Source organism: Pocillopora damicornis, chromosome 11, assembly GCF_964200805.1.
Source record: "Pocillopora damicornis chromosome 11, jaPocDami1.2, whole genome shotgun sequence".
Classification (NCBI taxonomy): Eukaryota; Metazoa; Cnidaria; class Anthozoa; order Scleractinia; family Pocilloporidae; genus Pocillopora; species Pocillopora damicornis.
Window position 1 is genome coordinate 16599923 of NC_142680.1, and position 22068 is coordinate 16621990.

At 37.1% G+C, this 22068-nt stretch overlaps 4 protein-coding genes across 9 annotated transcripts in view; 2 read left to right on the forward strand and 2 right to left on the reverse strand.

The window, feature by feature from the left end:
- The window catches only part of LOC113664889 (trafficking protein particle complex subunit 5), a 34019-nt gene extending 25195 nt beyond the window's left edge, over positions 1-8824 (reverse strand). The window contains exons 1-7 of one of the 4 annotated variants that reach the window (XM_089187447.1): positions 8676-8792; positions 8515-8603; positions 7681-7807; positions 6653-6710; positions 5478-5537; positions 3911-3975; positions 3097-3206 (exon numbers count right to left, since the gene is read on the reverse strand). In XM_089187447.1, coding sequence (XP_089043573.1) covers positions 3108-3206; positions 3911-3975; positions 5478-5537; positions 6653-6710; positions 7681-7807; positions 8515-8603; positions 8676-8744 — 567 coding nt within the window. In that variant the 5' untranslated portion in view covers positions 8745-8792 and the 3' untranslated portion in view covers positions 3097-3107. Of the gene's footprint in view, positions 1-3007; positions 3294-3910; positions 3976-5477; positions 5538-6652; positions 6711-7680; positions 7808-8514; positions 8604-8675 lie in introns of those variants that run through there. The other 3 variants (XM_027180508.2, XM_089187448.1, XM_089187446.1) reach the window with 3 other exon arrangements.
- On the forward strand, positions 8766-13730 carry LOC113664890 (protein Abitram). 3 transcript variants are annotated; one of them, XM_089187443.1, is made up of 6 exons: positions 8766-8876; positions 8965-9016; positions 10466-10669; positions 11383-11452; positions 11951-12111; positions 12525-13730. In XM_089187443.1, the coding sequence occupies exons 1-6, from the start codon at positions 8798-8800 to the stop codon at positions 12568-12570; spliced, it is 612 nt and encodes a 203-aa protein (XP_089043569.1). In that variant the 5' UTR covers positions 8766-8797; the 3' UTR covers positions 12571-13730. The 3 variants fall into 3 exon arrangements, with proteins under 3 accessions (XP_089043569.1, XP_027036310.2, XP_089043570.1); XM_027180509.2 differs by having other exon boundaries at positions 11951-12068; XM_089187444.1 differs by having other exon boundaries at positions 11951-13730.
- Positions 13731-14379: 649 nt separating this feature from the next.
- On the forward strand, positions 14380-19280 carry LOC113664881 (cation channel sperm-associated auxiliary subunit theta). The gene is made up of 6 exons (XM_027180499.2): positions 14380-14536; positions 15141-15244; positions 15833-16016; positions 16850-16935; positions 17760-17838; positions 18318-19280. Exons 1-6 carry the CDS (start codon positions 14422-14424, stop codon positions 18392-18394), a joined length of 645 nt encoding a protein of 214 aa, XP_027036300.2. The 5' UTR covers positions 14380-14421; the 3' UTR covers positions 18395-19280.
- On the reverse strand, positions 18743-21125 carry LOC149037830 (uncharacterized). The gene is made up of 3 exons (XM_089187449.1): positions 21052-21125; positions 20230-20308; positions 18743-19554 (listed from the first exon to the last, which is right to left on the reverse strand). The coding sequence occupies exons 1-3, from the start codon at positions 21052-21054 to the stop codon at positions 19082-19084; spliced, it is 555 nt and encodes a 184-aa protein (XP_089043575.1). The 5' UTR covers positions 21055-21125; the 3' UTR covers positions 18743-19081.
- Between the last annotated feature and the right edge of the window lie 943 nt (positions 21126-22068).

Below are 22068 nucleotides of genomic sequence, written 5' to 3' on the forward strand. Positions count from 1 at the left end.
CAGAAAAGCCACGAGAGCCGTTGAATAATAAGTGTAGTGAGTTTTTGTGGACGTCTCGGAAAAAAAGACTTCCGTAGCTTACAAATTAAAATTAGGTATCCCAGGGGCTAGAGTGGGTGTTTCATTCTTTGTAGAATTTACCCCTCTTGATTTACTTCGATGCCCCGTAGTCGACAGGAAACAAATTCACATCTATAATAAAAGCTTTGGTGAATTTTATCGGTATACTAGATTTGCAAACAAAAGTGGGGTAGATGAGCACGTTGCTAAATTAAAAAACAGCGTTAACGAGGTTTAAGTGAAAACAAATAATGAATTATTACAAGTATTACACTTCGTCTAGAGTTTAAAGTCTTAAAACTGGGCAAATTGCATAATAAATGTGAATAATTAACCTGTATTTTTAATTATTAACTGAGATTTACCGACAACCGACAAAGGTCAAAAATCTTAACCGACAACCGACAAAGTAATGAAATTTTAACCGACAACCGACATTTTGACCCCCCCATTCAGACCCTCGTTTATACTAGCTCAACGCCTAGCAGGAGTCGTGCCGGCCCGTAAACACTTTTTAAGCGGCGTTAAGATAGGATTCGCAAAAGGAGAAGCGTTGCGCGTCCTAAAAATAAATCCGAAGCACTTCACATTTAAAAAAATCGTACAGAGCTTAAAAATACGACTAAAAGATGGGAAAGAGGATACCTGACGAAGTTCTGGAGAAATACGTGTCTCAAGTTACCTGCTCCAGTAGAGAAGGATCACTTCCGGCTTTACAAAAGCTCAAGAACACGCTGATGTGGAAATGTCACATTCAAAATCACATCGCCAAAAAACATTAAAGTATATCCTGGCCAGAACTGATCTTTGGAGACAGAAGTTGAAAATCGCTTGCAGATGGCGGGAGTGTCATGCGGGCAAACTAACTGGTCACTTGCCTCTTGTGCTATGCACCCTGCGCGAAGCTTGTCGACGCTTAAATGCAGAAAAATCTCTGCCAATTGGCTATGAGTTAGATCTCTGAAATATGGAAGTAATCCTGTCTTGGAATAAAGAGTTCATCTGTTGTAGAATAAGTTGATTCGTAACACCCTGTATGTAAGGAATAACAGCAAAACCAGTCGCTGGTTCCCTTTCATCAAGAGCGTTACTATTTGTAACTGGTTTTTGGCAGTTACGGAGAAAAGTTTTTGTATAGCCATTTGCCCATTTGGATTTTAGTGAAGAGCGAAACAACGTCGAAAGATACTAATTCTTCACAAGCGTTAAGAGTTTTATCTTTTATGAAATCCGCAAATTCGCAGGAATTTTTGACAGTGTAATCAGTATTCCCAACAACAGGCGACAAAATTCTCGCAAGAGAACCAGAAATTGCCTAAGTCGGAGAATTAACAAAAGAGGCAATGGGTCTCAAAGGAATTCCCGGTTTATGAATTTTAGGTAAGCCATAAAGACGTGGACATAAGCCGTCACTACTGTCGAACATTTTGTACGTAGAGTCACTAATTTTACCAGCTTTTTGCTAATCAAGCAACATTTTGTTTAACTTTCTTTGAGGTTTTACTGGTAGGATCAGAGTTTAAGACAGCAAACGTACTCTTGTCATTAAGCAGAGTCAAAGCTTTGTCGTGATATTGCTGTTTGTTCATAACCACAACACAATTACCCTTGTCAGCAGATAATACGAGCCTGTCCGGATCCTTTTTGAGAGCTATAAGTGCATTGAAAACATCCTTTTGAATATTTTTGGGAGGAGGTTTAGATCGTGACGATGGCGGTTTGCTTCCTGACGCTTATTTACACCTCGTCAGAAAAAAAAAAAAAGAAAAAAAAAAAAAGGCCGCTAATTAGTGATCATATAAAAGGACCTCTTGTTACAGCGTCTAGATCACCCCTGATGAAGGCACTAGACAGGAGTGTCGAAACGTTGGGTCTATGAATTGTAACTTCTTCGGTTACATTCATTAAATCTGCAAACCAGAGTAGCATCAAACTATGTCTGATTGTCCACCTGGTTGCTGTGTGAACTTTAATGTATTAGATAAGAAGGCATTTGCTTACCTTGGCTCCTTTGATCACTGAACCAGTCGGCCTACGGTTGATGTAGTTCGGGATCTTTTGGTCGGTAACGGCCCATGGAAGCGCGCTTGACAAGGTGATACAAGATGTCCTACTATTGCGCCACTTCCAAACCATTGATCCGGAAAATCCGTATTCCCTCGATATCTCTCGATTGTTGTTAACAGCTTCAGCTTCAATTACGATTTTCAACTTGAAGTTGAGATCGTAAGAATGACGGCGAGTGTTTGGCATGATTTTGCTGAATGTAGACTTCGCAAGATAATGTTCACCAGGTGAAGTAAATTTGCGACTACTGATTTTGTTGATCGAATTGTTTTTATACTTTACATGTAATAGAGGGGTCACTCGTCACAATAACAAGGGCAAGGATAGGGAGCCTGGGGAAAAGTTGCCAAAACTGTATTGAGAGCTGTATTGAGAATAATCAGACAACCTTATTAGCATGAGGATGTCAAGACTGATAACCAAATTCTCTTGCCTTGTACACAAAGAAATTTATAGCAAATGGAAAGAAGAGTTGATTAAGCGATCTTGAGAGTCAGCAGTTATATATACTGGTAAGTACTGCTTTTTTCTTGAATAAGTGTCTATGATCTAATAAGCACCCTACCCCGAACATGCACCCATTCCCTTGGCCATAATGCCAATTATTTGCCCCTCTTGAAGAAGCTCCTTCCACACACTTATTGTATGGATACATGGAAAACCTTTATCTATTGCCACTTTATTTAAAACTCTTTAAGCTTCAACTAGAATGGAATCAGTACTGGAGAACAGCAATCGCCCTCTTTCAAATAAGCACCTCTACTGAGCTGAATGTTTAAACAAATATCCAGGTGCTTACTCAAGGAGATATGGTATAAACATTTCTGTCACCTGATGAATGTGTCATAGATGACGAGTAAATTGACACAACCAAAGGCTATTTTCACAACTAACCTCTTTAATTAATTCTTTTCCTACTGAACACGCAATTTTTTTTTCACAATGTTGTCGATGTTATGAATTATTTACAGTTAATTATCTCATCTTCCATCCATTGACTTGTCTCTCTGTATCACTGACTCTTCAAACTTGATCATCAAAGTTGTTCCTTTGTGCCAGTGTGCTGTTACTTTAGCAGGCTACAACAAAATCATATTGTGAATTCCTTGTCAGTAGCTATCCCACACTATAAATCACTCAGCCAGAAATCTCAATTCACCTTAACCCTAAAAAAAATAGAAAGCATCTTCTCTGTACCTCTCTCTACTCATTTTCTTTTAAATTAGTATTTACTAACAACGAGAATTCGTTTAGCAATCAAGAACTTCATGTGCTGGTTATCATCCCTTTTACTTCCATTACCTAAAAGTTTGATTAAGCAGTGATGTAAGGGGTTAGGGGGTTGAAGATTTACAGGGAGTATAGGAATTATATTTGACATAATTCACCTAAGAATTGCAATGCAACTTAATCTTGCTGACTGATTGTCAATAAATGTGGTCATTGAAATCTTAAGTACTCAAAGCTTCCCATACAAAGGCTTGGAAGTGCCAAGAGCTTAGCACTAGTGGTATTGGTGAGCCAGATAGGAAAATAATGAGACAATTGATAGTATTTGAGGAGCACTTTGATTGGTTACTCAAACTCCAAATATTCTTTGCCATTCACCTCCAATCAGTGTCAGTGGATATTTATCCTGCTACTTTGCAACCCAGTAAATATTCACCATCAGCCACCTTCAATTTGGTGAATGGTTGTTAAATAACCAGATTTAACTGACATTAATTACACTTACATTAACAATAAAACATTCATTTAAAAATTATTGATTTAAAGAACTTACAAAATTACATCCATGTAACACAGCTTCAACAATGCCAGCAATGAAAGATGCACAGTTAAGGCTTCCTGTAAAGTATGAAATGAAAAAAGTATAAAAACCAGGAGGCAAAACCCCAAGCTGGCCAGAATCTGTTTAAGCCATCAATTAACTGATTCAATGCCTGATAACCCTCTAACTCCCAAGATCTGATTGTTAATTCTCCCCTTTAGCTGTTACACATTTCCTTGTAAATTAGTTATGAGAATTTGGTGTTATATCAGGAAAACAACTTCTACTTGATCAGTTTCAGTATTATAGGGAGAAGTTACTTGTTGAACACTTCTGAGAGGTAAAGGGTTAAGAGATTTCTTCCCAGTCACAAACATAATCATAACTATTACAATTTCCTCAAATGTGAATGGTGCACTAACTGCTTTGTTTTTCACTAATTATTTTGTAGAGTTGTAATCAGACAGTTGGCTGTAATCAAACACTTGTAATCATACACCTGTAATCTGACATCTGATACAGCCAATTATACCTAGTCCACTCAGGTAAATCTACCAATCACAGAATAGTTCCCGATAACCATAACAACGACCACTCATAATGAGAAAAACTGGGAATTTCCAAAATGGAGTAATTTGTAACTCAAGACATTGTCTCCACTAGATGTATCTTTTTTGGAAATTGTAATGGCTATGATTAATTGGTAACAGGACTTTTTGTCTTCCAATTCTGTCTTTATTCATATGAGTGATTAACAAAATTGGATGATTGCAAAGTGTGAGTCTGATTTGTTTATAACTCATGTGATTACAGACCACTCAGTCCTACAACCATTATTAACTGGGTAAATTTCTTGTCTGCCAATAGGAAACTTAAATCACAATGATTATAACCCAGTTTAAATATTTAAAATTAAGCTTTATACAATAGAACTCACCAAGAAGCTTGGGGGAATAAAAATAATATAGAGTTTTAAGGGTTTATACCTCAGAACCTCTCATAACATTTAAATCCTGAATTTAAAACATTTCAAACTGGTGCTCAAATTTCACATAGATGTGGGATTGCACCAACACCAACTCACACTAATCACGTCTTTCTTTCATCTGTTCATGTCTAATGAAAATAATTTCTAGTTCTTTTATACCTCACTTTAACCCTTTAACTCCCAAGATCTCATTAGTAATTCTCCTTTCTGTCTACCATACAGTTTGTTTGGAGAATGTAGTATTGGATCCACTAAAAATCCCCAAATTGATATTTTTCTTTTTTCTCATCTCTTATCTGCCTTATATTATCTTGATATCATAAGGAGAAATTCTGCTTTGATCACTCATGAGATTTAAAGGGTTAACTCCCATAAATGATTAACATTTAACCTCTCACTGCAATATCTATACATTGTCCAGCAAACAGGTAATGAGAATATTCAAACATATCAAGTAGAAGTTGTTGTCTTGATCTAACATCAAATTCTTGTAACCAATTTAAAAGGAAATATGTAAAAGCTGGAGGAGAGAATTGACTATCAGATCTTGGGAGTTAAAGAGTTCACAGGATCTAAAATTCTACACTGTACCTTTGTCCTTTGGAACTGAGATAAACTTATTGACAAGAGGTTCTTTTTCAATTATATAATCTGAAAGGACTGTTAAGGTCTTGCAAACTTTTTTGATGCAGATTGAAGTCTAGTCACTTAAGGGAAACATGCTGTCAGCCATTTGCTATTAAATGTATTTGCTACTAACAGTAATAATCATTTTAACATTTCTTAACACAAGGCCTTTATTTCTAGAAGGATGATCAACTGTGAATTGTTCTGGGAATTCAGATTCAGAATTTCAATTTAATGTAGCAGATTAAGTTCCCATGACTACTTCACATGGAGATACCTTTTACTAGGACAAGAACTGCACCTTTCTGTACAAAGGGTATGTAACATTAAACACTGGATAAATCTCTAACCAGTGGATAATGCAGTACTTATGTTAAATATTAAAACTTATTCCCTGGATAGCAATTTATCTGTTGGATAGTGTGATGCACTCTTTGAACTGGTGAACCATGGAATTCAGTTTGCTTTGCTTCTCAATAACCAGTGTTTCAAAAGAAAAGACATAAGCCACTTAAGCAGTCATGTGTAATCTTGTTGCTGCCAGAAGTTTGGCCTCAGAAAAGTTGTAAACAAATCCACACATCTGATGGGGCATTGTTCAGACCTCCTCAAACCCTTCCCTCCCCCTGACTCTGCTATTGCAACACCTGGAAATGGTTAACATGTCACCAAGAAACCTGTGCGTGGACAGAGTATGTACCCAGAAGTGGAATGGAGGAAGGATAAGAAATGAGCAAAATAGCACTAAAGCAGAATGAGTCAAAGCACTTGGCAAGGGCCCTGGACTTCACACATCTCACTAATCTCGTAATCTCCTGCTTTGAGGGTGGAAAAAGCTTTATTTACATGAGGCAATGTGATTAAGCCCAAAATTATGACATAAGCCAAAAATTTTACAGAAAGGCAACTGCAAGTTAAGTGAGATTTGAAATTTCCCTTTTAAATTCTTGATGCATAAAATACTGCAAGATGCTTGAATTTTTCTCAAATTTGTACCTGACATGATCAGGATCTCCACTTTGATACCCTCTGCACTGACTTGACTCAAACTTTACCTTAATTGCATTTAACCTTATTTTTAACTAAACTCAAAATGATAAGGGGTGTCACTCTAATTGCCTCACAATAAAGAAGGATACATGTTTTGTCATCATCATTAGCTTGCTCCAACTTATCAGCTTCTTTGCCGAATAAGGACTACAAGGAAATGAAATATGAAAACAACAAGAAGTAAATAACAATGAAATCAGATTCTGAAAGATAAAACATCTAAAAAATATATTAAAAAACAATGTCTCATTTTTTAAAATTCCATATCAAAATCCAAAACAGGATCCTGCTTGACATGATTATATATTAATCCTTTCACTCCCATGTGTGACCAAGGCAGAATTTCTCCTTACAATATCAAGCAGACATATAATGAGAGTGAAGCAAAATATATCCATATAAGGTGATTATTAGTTGATCCAATACTGAATTCTCTGAATTTACATCATCCCATTATCAACTCAGTAGATAACAGCAGATAATCTTGTGATATAATTTTTTTTTCTGCTACACTCTATCTACACTTTATGGATAAACCCTTAAACTCCCAGAGGTGACTAACATGTAACATCTCCCCATAATATCCATACATTATTCTCAAAAGGGTGATGAGAATATTCAGTATTATCAGGTAAAAGTCGTTATCTTGATCTAACACCAAATTCTCCTAACTAATTTACATGGAAATGTGTAGCAGTTAGAGGGAAGAATTAAGAATTAAATCTTGGGAGCTGAAGGGTTAAAAGGTTTAGTGGTGCACTTGAGCCAAAGAGCCTGCAATGCCGCAACTTATCCTTAGGGTGGGAAGAGAGTGCGACAAGAAACAGAGTGATAGTCAGATGCAGTTTTTGGCTTGTGCATCATCCATTCTTGTGGTTTTTTTATTACCACTTTAACTCCCAAGATCCCATTGGTAATTCTCCTTACTGTCTGCCATACAATTCTTATGATGTCAATTTGGGGAATTTGGTATTAGATCAACTAATAATCCCCTAATTGATATTTTACTTTATTCTCATCACTTTGATGCTTGATATTGTATTGATATTGTAAGGAGAAATTATCTCCTAGTCGCTCACGGGAGGTAAAGGGTTAATTAATAATACTTTTTACTTACTTTCCACAAAACTGATTTAATGAAAAGGAGAATGTTTAGTACCCTCACTTCCCTTTTCATTCCTTTCTCCCTCAACACCAACACATCAAGCACTCTGGAACCAACTTGTTGGCCTAATTCTGACAACCTAGTTAAAGGGTTAGACTCAAAATCACTCACAATAAACTGCCCAAGAAATCCATGTTATTTTTTCGGAAGTATCTATGTGCACCAGAATCCTAAATCCTTGAATCTGATTGGCTACTTGTGCAATTGCACAAGTCCACCTTCTCACAATACAGACCACTGTCTGGAATTTTTGTGGTGTTCATACAGAAAAAAACTATGCACTGAGGACCTTAAACAAGATTGAAACCCCACTACCCCTGGTAAATAACATAAATTTTAACAGAAGTTACATAGAAGGTCTTTTTTGTTTGTCTCTCAGTCTGCACAGCTCACGATCTAAATACTTCCGTGATTCGGTCAACCAGTAGTCAGTTAAACGGTCATTATTCTGCAGAAAATGTGGTGCTGCGTCAGTGGGAGAGTACAACAGGTTAATTTAGTGTTATCAACTTAAAACGTAAATTGGTCACCGTAAAGAGTTTAAAGACTGACGTTTCGAACGTTAGCCCTCCGTCAGAGCGATCGAGCATCAGTCTATTTGTCACATATCAGTCAATCAATTGAATTACTTCCAGAACATTTTCATTCTGTACAAGACAGTCGTAAAACCAGTAGATGACATATTAAAAATCACAATCTCCCAATTAACTAAACAGGACTGCCATCGCAGCAGATTAATAAAACAAATTATGATATTTTCGCTCCTAAGGTTCTGTTTTTACTCACTTGGTTTGAAGTTCCGGTACAGTGTGAACTCTGTTTTGGCAATACTGAACCATTTCCGAAAACAGCAAGCCAAAAGTGCTGACATTTATCTAAAAAAACATATAGATCGTTCTAAGAGCACAAAAAAATAATCAGCCGATTAAAGATCAACCACTGAATACCTCATTCCGCCCTTTACTGAGCGGTTTTTCAAGGATGTTCGACGATCTACCTCTCCGGACTGACTCCATCTTGTTTTAGGCTTGGCTGCTAAGGTAGAAGGCTTGGCCAGTAATGTAACAAAATGGCGGATGCAGAAGATGCAGATCGTCTGGAAAGAAAATCAGTCGTAGATCGATATTTTACGCGTATTTTTAAAACGGGTTTGTCATGATTACAGTTTAAAGTTTGCTTTTGTCGATGTTTGTTAGGGTAAAATTTAGATTATTCTCTTTTTGCTACAATTCACAGATATAATGGGGAAATTTTGCGAAGATCAATGTGTGCTGCAGCATTCAAACAAGTAAGAAGCTGGAAGAAACAAGGAACGGCTTGATCTTCACAGAAAAACTGCAGTTTAAGGCATCAAAGGAAAATACATCTGAGGAGCATATATTTTTTACAGACTTATTTTTCTGCATTTGCCTAAACTGCAGTTAACTTTCGAATTTCAATGTCGTTTCTATGCAGAGTAATTTTATTCACTTAGGGTGATTCCTTTGAATTAAAAATTGTCTTTTCAAAAACCACAACATAAAAGGTAGGTCCCCGTGCTTGCTTAAGAGATATGATAGGCCAATCTGACCCCATATATGTACCTGTATACGTACAGGTAATAATCACGCGCATTGTTTCATCAGTTCATGGTTCACGGCCGGCAAGGGTTTTGGAAAAAAACTTGTTGGGTAGAATACCCAGAGCATTGCCTTCAAGGTCATAATTTGCACCTTATACATGCTTTTAGTGTTATCATTTTTTCCTTTAGATTTTTATTTTTTCAATTTTTTTTTCGATACTTAATATTAAGGGAATAATTTTACACCAAGATTAAGCAATGAAAAATACAGGTAATTGTGTTTGCTCAAGATTAAAAGACTTTCGTACCTGTCTATCTTGTCCATTGACCCTTTAACTTCCATGAGTGACCAAGAGAGAATTTCTCCTTACAATATCAATACAATATCAACCAGATAAGTAATGCAAATAAAGAAAAATATCAATTTGGGGATAATTTGTTGATCCAATACTAAATTCTCAGAACTAATATTATAAGAATTGTATAGTTGACAGTAAGGAGAATTACAATTTGATCTGGGAGTTAAAGGGATTAATTGAAAAAAACAAACAATACTGTACAGAATGTTCTTGGATTTTGCATACCTTTACTAGATTAAACCTTTAACTCCTATGATATGATTGTCAATTCTCCCCTTTAGCTGCTACACATTTCCCAGTAAATTAGTTAGAAGAATAGGGTGTTAGATCAAGATGTCCCCTTTAGCTGCTACACATTTCCCAGGAAATTAGTTAGAAGAATAGGGTGTTAGATCAAGATGTCCCCTTTAGCTGCTACACATTTCCTTGTAAATTAGTTAGAAGAATAGGGTGTTAGATCAAGATGTCCCCTTTAGCTGCTACACATTTCCCAGTAAATTAGTTAGAAGAATAGGGTGTTAGATCAAGATGTAAACTTCTGCCTGATAAGTTTCAGTATTCCCATTACTTGATTGCTAGATAATGTATGCATATTATAGGGAGAAGTTAGATGTCAATCACTTCTGGGAGTTAAAGGGTTTATTACTTGTTGTTGTGTGCAGTACAGGATGGGCATTGAAATACTGAGGAATCACCTTGGTGGTATTGAGATGAGCTTGAATGAGTTCTGGCAGTGTAATGATTATTATGATTTACAGCAGGTTCTTGTTTTTACCTCGGAATCATGGCAAAATATTTTGCTCTCCATTTTTTTCAGGATATGTGTGATTACTGTAGCACCAAGTCACCCTTTACTCCAATGTAAGCAGGTTGTGAAAGTGAATTTTCAAGTGAGCACCAAGGTGAATCGATTGGATAACAAAGTTTCTGGGAAAGGGAAGAAAGGTGCCCAGCATTTACAACCAGAGTCTTTAATTTGTGAAGTCACAAGTTCAGATGGCAGCAAGTATTCACTGTATAGGTATGAAAGATTTTTTGTATACAATGAAAAATTAGTCCTTACACTTTAAATCTTGTATAGTGTCAAACCAGAGAATATACTTAGGCATTTGTAATGTCAGAGTTGCCAAACTCTACAAATCTGAAGATGTAAGATGGGATGATTTCCCCCCTACCCACCCCTACCCAAATTTTCTTGTAACTGTTTTGTCCCAGTCTCTGCCCACAAATTGAAGTTCCTTATTAAATTGGAGGTACATCAGCAAAATTACAACAGCCATGCTCAGACAGAAAACATAATTCTTTCTTAATAATTGTAAAATTTATATTGTCTGCCATTCTCTTAAAGAAGAAAAAAAAAACTATTCAAATTTGCTACTATTTGGGTGATTTAGGAAGCTGAACTAGTGGTTGGAAGAAATTTTTTTTCCTATCCAGGAAACACTCTTGATATTAGGTTGGAGATTTCACATATTAACGCTGTAACTCCCAAGATCTCATTAGTAATTCTCCTTACTGTCTGTAGTGTAATTCTTGCGATGTTGGTTGGAGAATTTGGTATTGGATCAACTTTTAATCCCCTAAGGTTTTTTTCTTTGTTCTCATCACTTATCTGCTTGATATTGTATTAATATTGATAGGAGAAATTCTATCTTGGTCACTCATGGGAGTTAAGGGGTTTATACAAACTATTAATGCTTGATGTGTTTTTATATATCATGATCTCATACATAGCTGCATCAGAGGAAAGCTGGTTGAAGTTAATGAAAAACTGGTCACAAATCCACAACTGTTGTTAGAAAAGGTTTGGCACTAACAAATCTGTAAATGTATTCATTTGTTTTAGTAGTGAGAGGAGGGATTTTCAAAAGTTTTTAATTGTGCTGCATTTCACTCTTTCACTCTTAAGGTCTCATTAATAATTCTCTTTGCTGTTTCCCATACAATTTTCATGATGCTACATGTAGTTTAAAGAATTCAGTATTGGATCAATCGATAATCTCCTTATCGATATTTTTCTTTATTCTCATCACTTGCCTGCTTAATATTGTTTTGATATTGTAAGGAGAAATTCTGCCTTGGTCACTAGTGGGAATTGAAGGGTTAAAAATCTTTTTGTTGCACAGCTAGAAATGTGGGACAGCTGTACTGTTTGCTCACGTGTCTTGTGCAACAAATGAAAATACGCAACCTCAATCTTGTCAGAGTTCTTGGCTGATTATGCTTCCAGCTGAAAGGTGTATTTACTACTTCCAGATTAAAGTTTATTTAACACTTTCTGCTTTCATTTTTTTTCCTTTAGCCACAAACTGAAGGCTACCTTGCTGTAGTCCTCCCAAAACTCACTGAAAATATTCTGAATGGACTTTTGACAAAAGATGACTATGAACAACTTTTAGAGGACAGGAAAGCACTAGATGGTATAAGATTAACAATTTGTTTTATTTTGTTGACATTTTCTAGGTAAGAAAAGATATGATTGTAGGACTTAATCCTTTCACCCCTTAGAGTGACTAGAATCTTAAATTCTCTTACGATATCACCCCTGAATCAAACATCATAGGCGTGATAATTAAGGATATGATCACCAACTAAAGAAGCTGTTGATTGTTAAACAAATTCTCCTTGTCGACACCTAAGGAAAAATATAGAGAACAGTATGGAGAATATGCACAGCATACTGATGTTAGGTGCAAAGAGGTTAAAGGTAGAAGAATACAGTTAATGGATTCTTTCATGCGGTGCACTATTCTGTACAGCGCCTCACAGTGATGAACAGCACTGACACAGCACAACACAAGTCTCTTTTAAACCATTTCAATCAAACGAGTTTCATGATATGAACAATATTCTGATACCTTCCATCTTTTCTTTAGTCAAAAGCGGTTGATATTTATCTCAAGAGTGTCCGGGTTTTTGTAGAGGACCCAATCGTTTACGAAGAAGACACCCGAACACTTCCGAAGGCGTTTGGAAGATTTCCGAAGGCAAATGAAGGTTCCAGGGCAAATGGCTGCAACTGTGGCTGTGAATGAAAATGGTATGATGAAGAGCAGTAGGAAAAAGATGGTGTGATGGTAAAGATTATTTTTCTTTAGCAGTCTTGTTGATGGTTCGTTGATGTTTGAGGAAACGAGGAGAATATCGTGAGCCATTGCATTCGTCAACATAGAGCACCTGTTTAACTTCGTAATGGCTTTTCATACCGTGGAGTCTCTGTAGCTCAGTGGTAGAGCATTGGAGCGCGGAATCCGAAGGTTTGAGGTTCGATTCGTCACAGAGACTCAGAATTCTTTCTTTATCCCACGTTCGTGACAAGACGAAATAAAAACTTTGGCTATAACCGATATACTACGTGGGTCCACACTTCATGCATGTGCAAAATAACATTGTTGTAGAGATGTTAGTTGTGAAAGGCCAGCTTTTCCTAATTTCCTCACCTTGGGTGAAAAACTGGTTTTATCGATTACGGGAAAACGACATTCTATCTGAAAATAGCGGCTGTACTCTCGGTTTAGTTCACAGTTGAAATGGATATATTGTATCCAGTTTTATATTCAAACTTTTAAGAGAAACCGAAGATAGGATTTTAACACTTTGCGAAAAATCGATTGGTAATGTTATAATTTTATGCTTAAGAGGAGCTAGAAAATAAGCAATTGCTATCATGTACCCGAAATACTGGACATGAAAAGATCCAATCCCCCTCTCTTAATAAAGCTCGAGACGATCACTGACTTTATTTTGGCAACTTGCGAGTTGAATCGAAATAACACCAGTCATTTACAAACGATGGGCATGTTTTGTGGTTTTTTAGTCTTGAAAACCCTTAAACTTCCAAGATCTGATTTTTAATTCTCCCTTATAACTTCTATGCATTGTAATAGTTGCGAGAATTTGCTCTTTGGTCAAGATGACAACTCCGACCTGCGATAAGTTTCAGTATTCTCGTTACCTGTTTGCTTGATAGTGTATTGATATTATAGGGAGAAGTTAAATGTTAATCACCTCTGCGGATTTAAAATGTAAATAGTGCACTGAAGCAATTGCAATAAACTGATTTTGTTTCCAATCTACAAAAATTGGGGATTTCTTAAGCAAACTTTGAATGTAGAAAAAAAGATTGGATCTCGAGTTTTTTCAGATTAATACTTGTGAGCAGAAGACATTCCGATCGTAAACAAAGCTTTAAACCTCCGTTTCTGGCGCACTTTTAGCTTCCCGTGGTAATTTGTTGCAATTCTGGTAACTTGCGCGCTGTTTTTAAGCTTTCAGGACTAATAGTCGCTTGATCTTCACACATGATAACGAGTTTAAGCGTGAAGTTTTTTACGGCAGATGGCGAGAATGAACTCGTATTTAACTCCCTTTTCGTATAGTTCTTAAATCAGCGCTACAGCAAAATAGCAGAAAAAGATTTTCCACAGCTAATAGAGAACAACGACTGAAAGAAGTAGGCAAGAAATTCAAATTTTGTCTTTTGCCGAAGAAGTTCGTGCCTCACCTCAAATGCAGCCCCAATCTCTTCTCTCATCTGAAGCTCGCTTCATACCGGGAGGGACTAGACAGACTACCAACGGCCCATTTGCGCACTTCCCTTACCTGACAAAACATCGCTTTTATAAAATTAATCCCAGAATGCGACGCAAGAGACAAAGTTTTACGTCACGAAAAGGTTTGTAACTGATGCGCGCGAGAACGGACGTCACAGAGCTCAATGAGGTCATAGCGAGTTGGAACGAAGTCAAATACTCCACACGACAACAGTTCACGATGGGTTTTAAAAAGACACTGAAAGCTCTTGAAATCCTTGAGAAGCCAGAAGCCATCTTTAACCGGAGGCTTCAAAGTAACCCATATCATCCATTTAACATGGTTGAACGAAATAGTAAGTGGAAATGTGATTGTTCACGCTACTAGTAGTATGAGTGGTAGAATGTAAGTAGGCTTGATTACAGCTGAAAATTTCTTTCCGACAGAATTTCTGTTTAGGATTGGTGGTTTAGTCAAAGCGTAATGTAAATAATGTCAGTTCTTTTCATTTTTTCTTGTCCGTGTCTTTTGTTTGTTTTGTTTTCTTTTGTTTTTTTCAGTAAAACATTGAGAGTCGATTTATGCAATAAAAATTACTGGGTTGCGATCTTTTTCGACGAGGACGTGCGCAGTTTTGGAAACTGACTCTCGCTTCCTTTTTCCAATCTTTATTTACGCGAGTATGCAACAGGTTTTTTTTTTCGATCAACGGTTGCTTTTCCTGGTTATTGAAGAGATCATCACCATTATAGGAGCAACTTTCCTTCAGGAGTGAAAAGCATTCCGGGATACGTGATGATTTTGTTGATGTAGAAATCACCCGTTTTATTTCAGAAAAAAATTGTACTTCTCTCAACTCGATTATCATTATATCTACCTTACACAGGCCAAAATATCAAATTTTGCCGAGCCAGATTGAGCCAGCCGCAACTGATTCAAAGTTTTTGATTAATTTGCAGAGTTCGTTCTTGCTCTGAGTAGAAAACGATTTTACATTGGAACACTTACGGCTTTCGTTTCAATAGTTGCACTGATTACGTGGGGAATCGCGTTTGAGGCCAGCGTAAGTATATTTGATAAACGATTACATTAAAACACATGCTAACAAAACAACCCAAACAAAAATTACAGTCGTTAAATATTCTTGGACAATAAGACTTTAGATAATTTGCCTTCTCATAAATTCTCTGCTAGTTGAATCTGATTCGATCCAAAGGTGATCAACACTAGTGTGTCTTTCATCGATTTGATACATGCGTTTTCGCCAGCACGTGATAAACACGGATCAGAATTTTTAGGTCATTAATGATTCTTGTGATTTTTCTGTGCGCAATCTCTACCCGAGTTTCTTGCGCAGAAGGGTGATCATTTGATAAATTTTACTCAAAATTTTAGTTTACCGTCCGGAAGACGGGTTTTGAGAATCGTTTAAAAAATTCATTTTGAATGACTTTGTTTTGATAGAACACCAGACTCTTATGAAAAGACAACGAATAAGTATAAAGCCTTCAAAAGTCACCTTTAATTATTTAAGCACGGCTTTGATTATTCACAAGAATTAATAAGAGTGGTGGATTCTCAATTATGCTTACATAGAGAGGTGTTGAGAGCTGGTTTAATTTACATTTTACATTGTCCCACTCTTTACCAGCAATACATGGTATTTCTCATCCTTGTGGGTGGTGTATCAGCTATCATGGCGTGGGAGAACAGAGGACACCGCACATGCGTGTTAGACGGAGAGCGTGCGCAGTACGTGTGTGTAATTGGAGAACATTCTGTGGAGAATGGCAACTTCCATAACGTTTACATTAGACTTAAAGCGCAAAAGCACGGTAAGAGGCCGGGAATATTAAAGTTAAATTAGTTTTGTTTCACGATTCATTTTAATTGGTCCAGAAAACTCATACATCTGCCTCTCAATCAATCAGATCCAGAACTAAAGCTAATCATTTCTTGTTAATTGTTCACTCGGATTTTTCCCACGGTTAAACAAATTTGTTTGTTTCACTTTGATTTTTGATTGGCTTCTCGTCGTGATATTCCACAACTTCCGTTTCTGGCTAGCGATAATCTTTTTAGAAGTACCCGGGAATTAAAAAAATATATATTATTATTATTCATATTTAGCGGTGGTCCAGTTTTCTTGTTTTCCATGAAACGTGTGTTCCCACACACTCGCCCCCATGCTTTATCGAGAACTACAAAACTTCCTGTGACGTTTCCCTTTCTACTGCTTAGCTGTTACAGTTAGTCTCAGTTGTTCAACACTCGATCAAAACGTGGTCTAACTTAGACATCTCTACACTACTTGTCGTCGTTCTCTGTCTGACGTGAGTGGGATGAGTATTGTAGACGAGAAAACGTGTGTGCCTCACGCGTCAACCTTGTCCAGTTATTTTTCTTCCCTCAGTTATGTATTTACGCTGTCTTTGAACCATCCTTCCAAAATTTTCCCCTAACTGAGACGCAATTGCCTATAGTCTTTTATAGTCACACCCATACTTGGGTTTTATCCTGATTAGGCAGTAAGGCAATGTTGTTCTCGCTATGCGCAGTCGCAATCGTAAAACCAACCTGTCTAGTCACGCACTCGTTCTCTACATTAAGTCACCTGCGTTGCGTGATCCATCCAATTAAGACTAAACAGTTATTATTTCTCTCTCAGGGGCGGGTGAAATGTATTACTATGTCGTATTTAACGGATTCCACCTGACGGAGCAAAAGATCACATCTTATTCCAAAAACGATAAGGCAAGTGATTTAGTTAAATTCTTAGAATTTCTCTCAGTTGTAACTGTCAACCAATCTTCTTTTTCGTACATCGCTAATTTATTATCTAACATTGAAATTCAGATCAGCTTGATATCATGTTAACGTAGAAATAAACGGAATGGGAGGTCAGGCTATATATAACTAGACTTGATATAAATCGTTTGTTTCCTGACCGAGCATCAGTGAGAACCTACCTCAGCTGACAGTGGAATTCAGTATTGATAATTGCTACATATGTGATAGCTCTTTTTTGAATGATGTTTGCAACACCAGTGCACGTAAATTTTATTGTCTTGAGCGTGTTACCATACGACTGCTGTTTGCACTTCAGTTTCCTCACACCAGATAGGATTTTTTCCTTGATACAAAATAACATAGACATTTCCGATGTTAGTTATTTTCTGAGACTCCCAGTAAAACTCGTGGATTTTACTGTTCAAGGTTTGCCACAAATCAAGTGAAAACAACTTTCTTCCATCGCCTATTGCCTGCTTAAATACTCAAGCGGTTATATAGATCTGCGCAATCTGATTGGTGGAGGATTTTGTTCTCTCATGCAATAATTATGTCGTGCGGGATGATTATGAAATCAAGGACTAATATTTTAAATGGCCACTGCACAATTTTTGATGGCATCAAATTAGACAATGACCAAGAATGCATCCATTTGCTTTGATATTTATCTGAGTGATAAGATTGATTCAGGCTGAGATAATATTGTCTTAAATGGAATATTTACGACGATGAGTGAAGACGCTGTCTTTTCTTCTTGTCATATTTTAATAAACTTTTTTTTTCTTTAGAAGCTGCGTGTGTTGGCAAAGAGGCTGGCGGAAAATCTTAATCTTAACTACTTTGATGTCAAAGCCAGTTCAAGAGACCGTATCTTTTTGTCAAAACAGACATTTTTCATAATTTTGTGATAATGTTTACAAAGGTGAATAATTTAGAAAGAATGGAAATAATCGCAAAGACGTGCATAACAAATCGTGTAATGTAATCGTCTAGGTTAGATAAGTCCTGAGAGAGGGTCTCAGTGGGTTTAACCGTTAGCCGTAAAACGGCTCAAAAATTTGGCCGTTAGGCGTACAAATTGACAAATTTTAACCATTAGTCGTAAAAAAAAGTTAACAATAAAAATATGTCTGGTGGAAACAATGGAAAGGTGTTAACCGTTAGCCGTAAATTGGCCAAAATTTTAACCGTTAGCCGTAAAAGCCATCACCCCATTGAGACCCTCCTGGGAAGACCTGGTGTCGGTAGTGACTGACATTTCGAAAACCCTTGCAGAAATAAGTTATTCTCTGATTACCTTAAGTTCTCGGTCTTATAATCTTCAGAACAGCCTTAACTTATGGCAGATGTCATTCGACACCGTCCTGTGGTTGATGTCCCAAGTGTTAAGAACAGCAAATTTAATGTTGAACAGCCTGTGTAATCCTCCTTAGATTATTATATTCTGATCTCACATCCTCGTTGACTTAAATTCATAAATTTACTCAATTTAGCCCTCAACAAAACGTTTAACTTTCTTCTGATGTGTGAATTCAAGAGGTTAGTTGGGTAAACTAAGTAAACTGAACTACAGCTGAATTATTTTGGACAAACAACTTGTAAAACAGTGATAAGGGTGGAATAACAAAATGGCAAATTTTGAGGTCGGTAGAGAGGAAGAAGAAAGAGGTGTTTTGTCTTGTTTCGAAGGGATGGGAACCTACGTGTTTCATACTTATGTAAGCTCGTGGTTACTTACAACAAGAAAACAAGAAAAGTAAGAACAACAAAATGAGTTATAATGCCCATTTATTTTTCTCATGAATTACAGGCCAATCGTACATCCAGTAATTTATCGTTTTGTTCTACGTCATCGCCGCCTGAAATTACATTACATAATATTTGCTATTTTTACTAAAATCAAAACAGTAATAACAACTAACGGCGAAATTCAAACGAGGTTAGTTGTCCGAAAAAAACATGTAAGCCTGTCTACACCAGCCTAATGAAAGAAACAGAGAAAATTTGGAAATGCAACAGTTTTGAAGGAGAGAGCTCACTCTAAGATCATCGCATCGATTATTGCACCTGATGAAAATTAATGAAAATATGGCTAATACGAAAACGAAAGCTATACTTGAAACTGAACATAAACATCACAACAAACTTTGCCTCCGTTGTCGCTCTCGGTGTAATCATCCAGATCCTCGCCGTACCAAAGGCGTAGCTGCTGACCAGCAAGTACTGGATAAGGCTTGGCAAATGGATTTAGCACAATCTCTTTGGAGAATGAGTCATATCCGGGAACCCTCGCCCACTTGCCTCTTTGGCCCTTGTTCTTTATGAGTTCTGCTGGCGGCAAAATGATCCGTTTGTCGTCCGATGTTGTTATGACCACATCAACCTCTTCTCCTGAAGAGCGATGTTGACCACACCCCCAAAACGACCAGTGTTTGGGATTTGCAACGTCACAGGACACGTAACCATACAAGTGGACCAACTTTATAGCGGTCAGTCCGCCGCCAGATGGCAGGTAGAAGGATCCAGGCTGAGTATCCCTGGTGCCAAAACACACTGGAGCAGTATTTGCCTTCTGCCAGTTACCTAAGGGAAAGATAATCTTTATTACATTTGGTCACGAAACCTAGTCTTCATCAAACTTCCAACTTTAAATCAATAATAGCTTGGTTTTCGGTTGAGCCTGGACAAAATATATACCAAAACTGGGATCTCATGATAAAGGTTTTTTAATTATTTTTCAAATCTTGTTGGTGTCGACGAGATTTTTATAATTTGCTCATCTTGAAAAATGAAGCTTGTATTTTTCAAGTTTGTCACTCAAAGAATAGATAAACAGAGCATTTATACTAAGACAGCACGTATTAGATTCGGTTTAACTACTTAATGTTGACATGTTTGTGTGTAAGTGTATATTTGACTCATGTTACCTCGTAGCTGAAACGTTTCCAATCTCTGAAGTGGTAAAATCTCAATCATAGTGTCAACAAACGAGAAAGGCGTGCGATTTCAATTCATGTTTGTTAATCCATAATTTGGGGATTACCTCATCCCAGATGGAACAGGACTTGGTTTAGAGTCTCCCGAGTTCCTTTGACTAAAGGATCAGTTCAAATTTCAAAAACAAGGACTATTACGTGTACGTCAAGTTGCTTGCAATCCTGATTCAAGGATGATCAAAGTCCCCTTCCCTTCCCCCCCCCCCCCAATCAAAAATAAAAAATAAATCGACGTCGTTAATAATTAAACTGCTTTAAATACCTGAGGCCTGTGAATTCACGCTTTTACCAGTAACAACGAAGAAAATCGCGATGAAACACAAAGCTTTCCAATCTGCAATCTACAAACAATACGACATTATTTGTTGATACATCGCAAACTCATTCCTACTGTTAGAAAGGTATCATGTGACCATCACGGTCAGTAAGACTTATCGGATGTCTCGTCGGGCAGAATGCCAATTGTTCTCTTGACATGCTGGTGGAGATGAGCATTGTGGTGGGATAACGGTTTTATTGGACGCAATTAAGCACGGAGTCCTCTCTATGAAATACTTCTTACTTCCCATAAGGAATCAAACCTCAGAACTTCGGATTCCACACTTCGATACTCTATCACTGAAGTACAGAGACTCTCTTTGGCGAGCTTCTTCATTGTTTAGTAGCGTCGCCAGTGGGTTTGAATCATACACAGTTAACTCTCGCTGCAATACTGGCCATTTCTTTCTTTTTTTTCTTTCTTTCTGTGTCTGGGTTCGCTTCGTCATAAATCGCCGTTACTCGGTGTGGTTATTTGTTTAAGGGAAAAGAAAGCCCAAGGATCTCGTTTAAGAGAATATCAAGCGTCCAATTATTCAACAAACTAAAGAACTTAACCAGACAGGTTGTACTAGTCGTTAGATTCGGAGCATAACTCGTGGTGACCATCGTAAATTATAGAGGTTGATGGGCCACCTTAAAAACTGGCCTTAATAGATACTCAAAATGCTTAAGCGTGGAGCGTGTTGAATCCTCTACATGGAAAAGTTAATGCGAGTATACTATATTATACAAAAAACATTATTTTGCAATAAGATTCTCTCACCATTTCGAGCTTTGAAGAATCGTTCTTTTCCAAATTATTCGCTGGTTCTCTTCACGCTGCCAGTAGACTTGAATGATGAGTACAGAAATCACGGCTTCTTTTATACAGTATCATCTGTTTATCAGCTTCCTGTGTACGTGATCTTTCGAGCAACTTGTACCTTTGCCTTAGGCGGAATTGGTATCAAACGAGCTTACCTGTCACTTGATCCTCTCGGAATTCTGGTGTTGTTTTTCCTCGTTGCTATACATGTGTTCTATCTTGTTTGTTCTATCGTGTTTTTAGAATTTAAAACTAAAACGTTCTGATCATGCAAGGTGACTACTGTTCCACCTAAGTAGATCATTGCCTGTTTTAATTACTTCAAAAAGTAATGTACTTTATGTTTTGAGAACTGTAGGGAAAATCCATCACTGGTTTTGTTTCTGGCTTTCTTTTCATTTGCGGTCGACGCATTTAGCACGCGTTTTGGCAGGTTCATGTACTGTTTATAATGGTATTCGGATAACGGATGTGATATTTTAGGAATAAGCCGGTTCAATTCTTTAAGTATTTAATTGTTTGGATGAAAGGTCGCGGTTATGCAAAGTCATTGCTGGACCTCTTTCTTGGAATTTAACGTCATTCTTGTCATATATACGACAATTCGTCCAGGCACGTTTTCATCCCTAAAATAAATATTTAAGAGCAAAATTGCTCAATTTATCTGCAAAACGTAGTTGAATAGTATTTGAATGAAGTATTTGTTTCATGGGCCAGGAACAAAATCCCGGAACCTATAGTGGAAGTTCTCGAGACTAAAATTTGTGATTTTCCATGCCTGATCGATGATGTGACCCCAACTAAAAAAGTTCAAATTTTGTGGGTCTTATCGGGGAAAACATTCCCTTTTTTGGGAATGTTGCTCGCATTGTATATATGAAGGATGATCACCTTTTGTTATATGGCACATCAATCCTTATCAGCGCATAGTCACATGTTTTTGTGAGAACAAACTGACGAATGTGATCAGTTACG

What these genes read in the sequence shown, in the direction of transcription:
- LOC113664890 (XM_089187443.1), top strand. Translation starts at nt 8,798, where the DNA reads ATGGCGGATGCAGAAGATGCAGATCGTCTGGAAAGAAAATCAGTCGTA. An exon ending in AGCAAGTATTCACTGTATAG is followed by an intron (nt 10,670 to 11,382) that starts GTATGAAAGATT and finishes TCTCATACATAG; the next exon opens with CTGCATCAGAGGAAAGCTGG. An exon ending in ATTTTGTTGACATTTTCTAG is followed by an intron (nt 12,112 to 12,524) that starts GTAAGAAAAGAT and finishes TCTTTTCTTTAG; the next exon opens with TCAAAAGCGGTTGATATTTA.
- LOC113664881 (XM_027180499.2), top strand. Translation starts at nt 14,422, where the DNA reads ATGGGTTTTAAAAAGACACTGAAAGCTCTTGAAATCCTTGAGAAGCCA. An exon ending in GAATCGCGTTTGAGGCCAGC is followed by an intron (nt 15,245 to 15,832) that starts GTAAGTATATTT and finishes ACTCTTTACCAG; the next exon opens with CAATACATGGTATTTCTCAT. An exon ending in CTTATTCCAAAAACGATAAG is followed by an intron (nt 16,936 to 17,759) that starts GCAAGTGATTTA and finishes TTTTTTCTTTAG; the next exon opens with AAGCTGCGTGTGTTGGCAAA.
- LOC149037830 (XM_089187449.1), bottom strand. An exon ending in CGTGAATTCACAGGCCTCAG is followed by an intron (nt 19,555 to 20,229) that starts GTATTTAAAGCA and finishes TCTTTCCCTTAG; the next exon opens with GTAACTGGCAGAAGGCAAAT.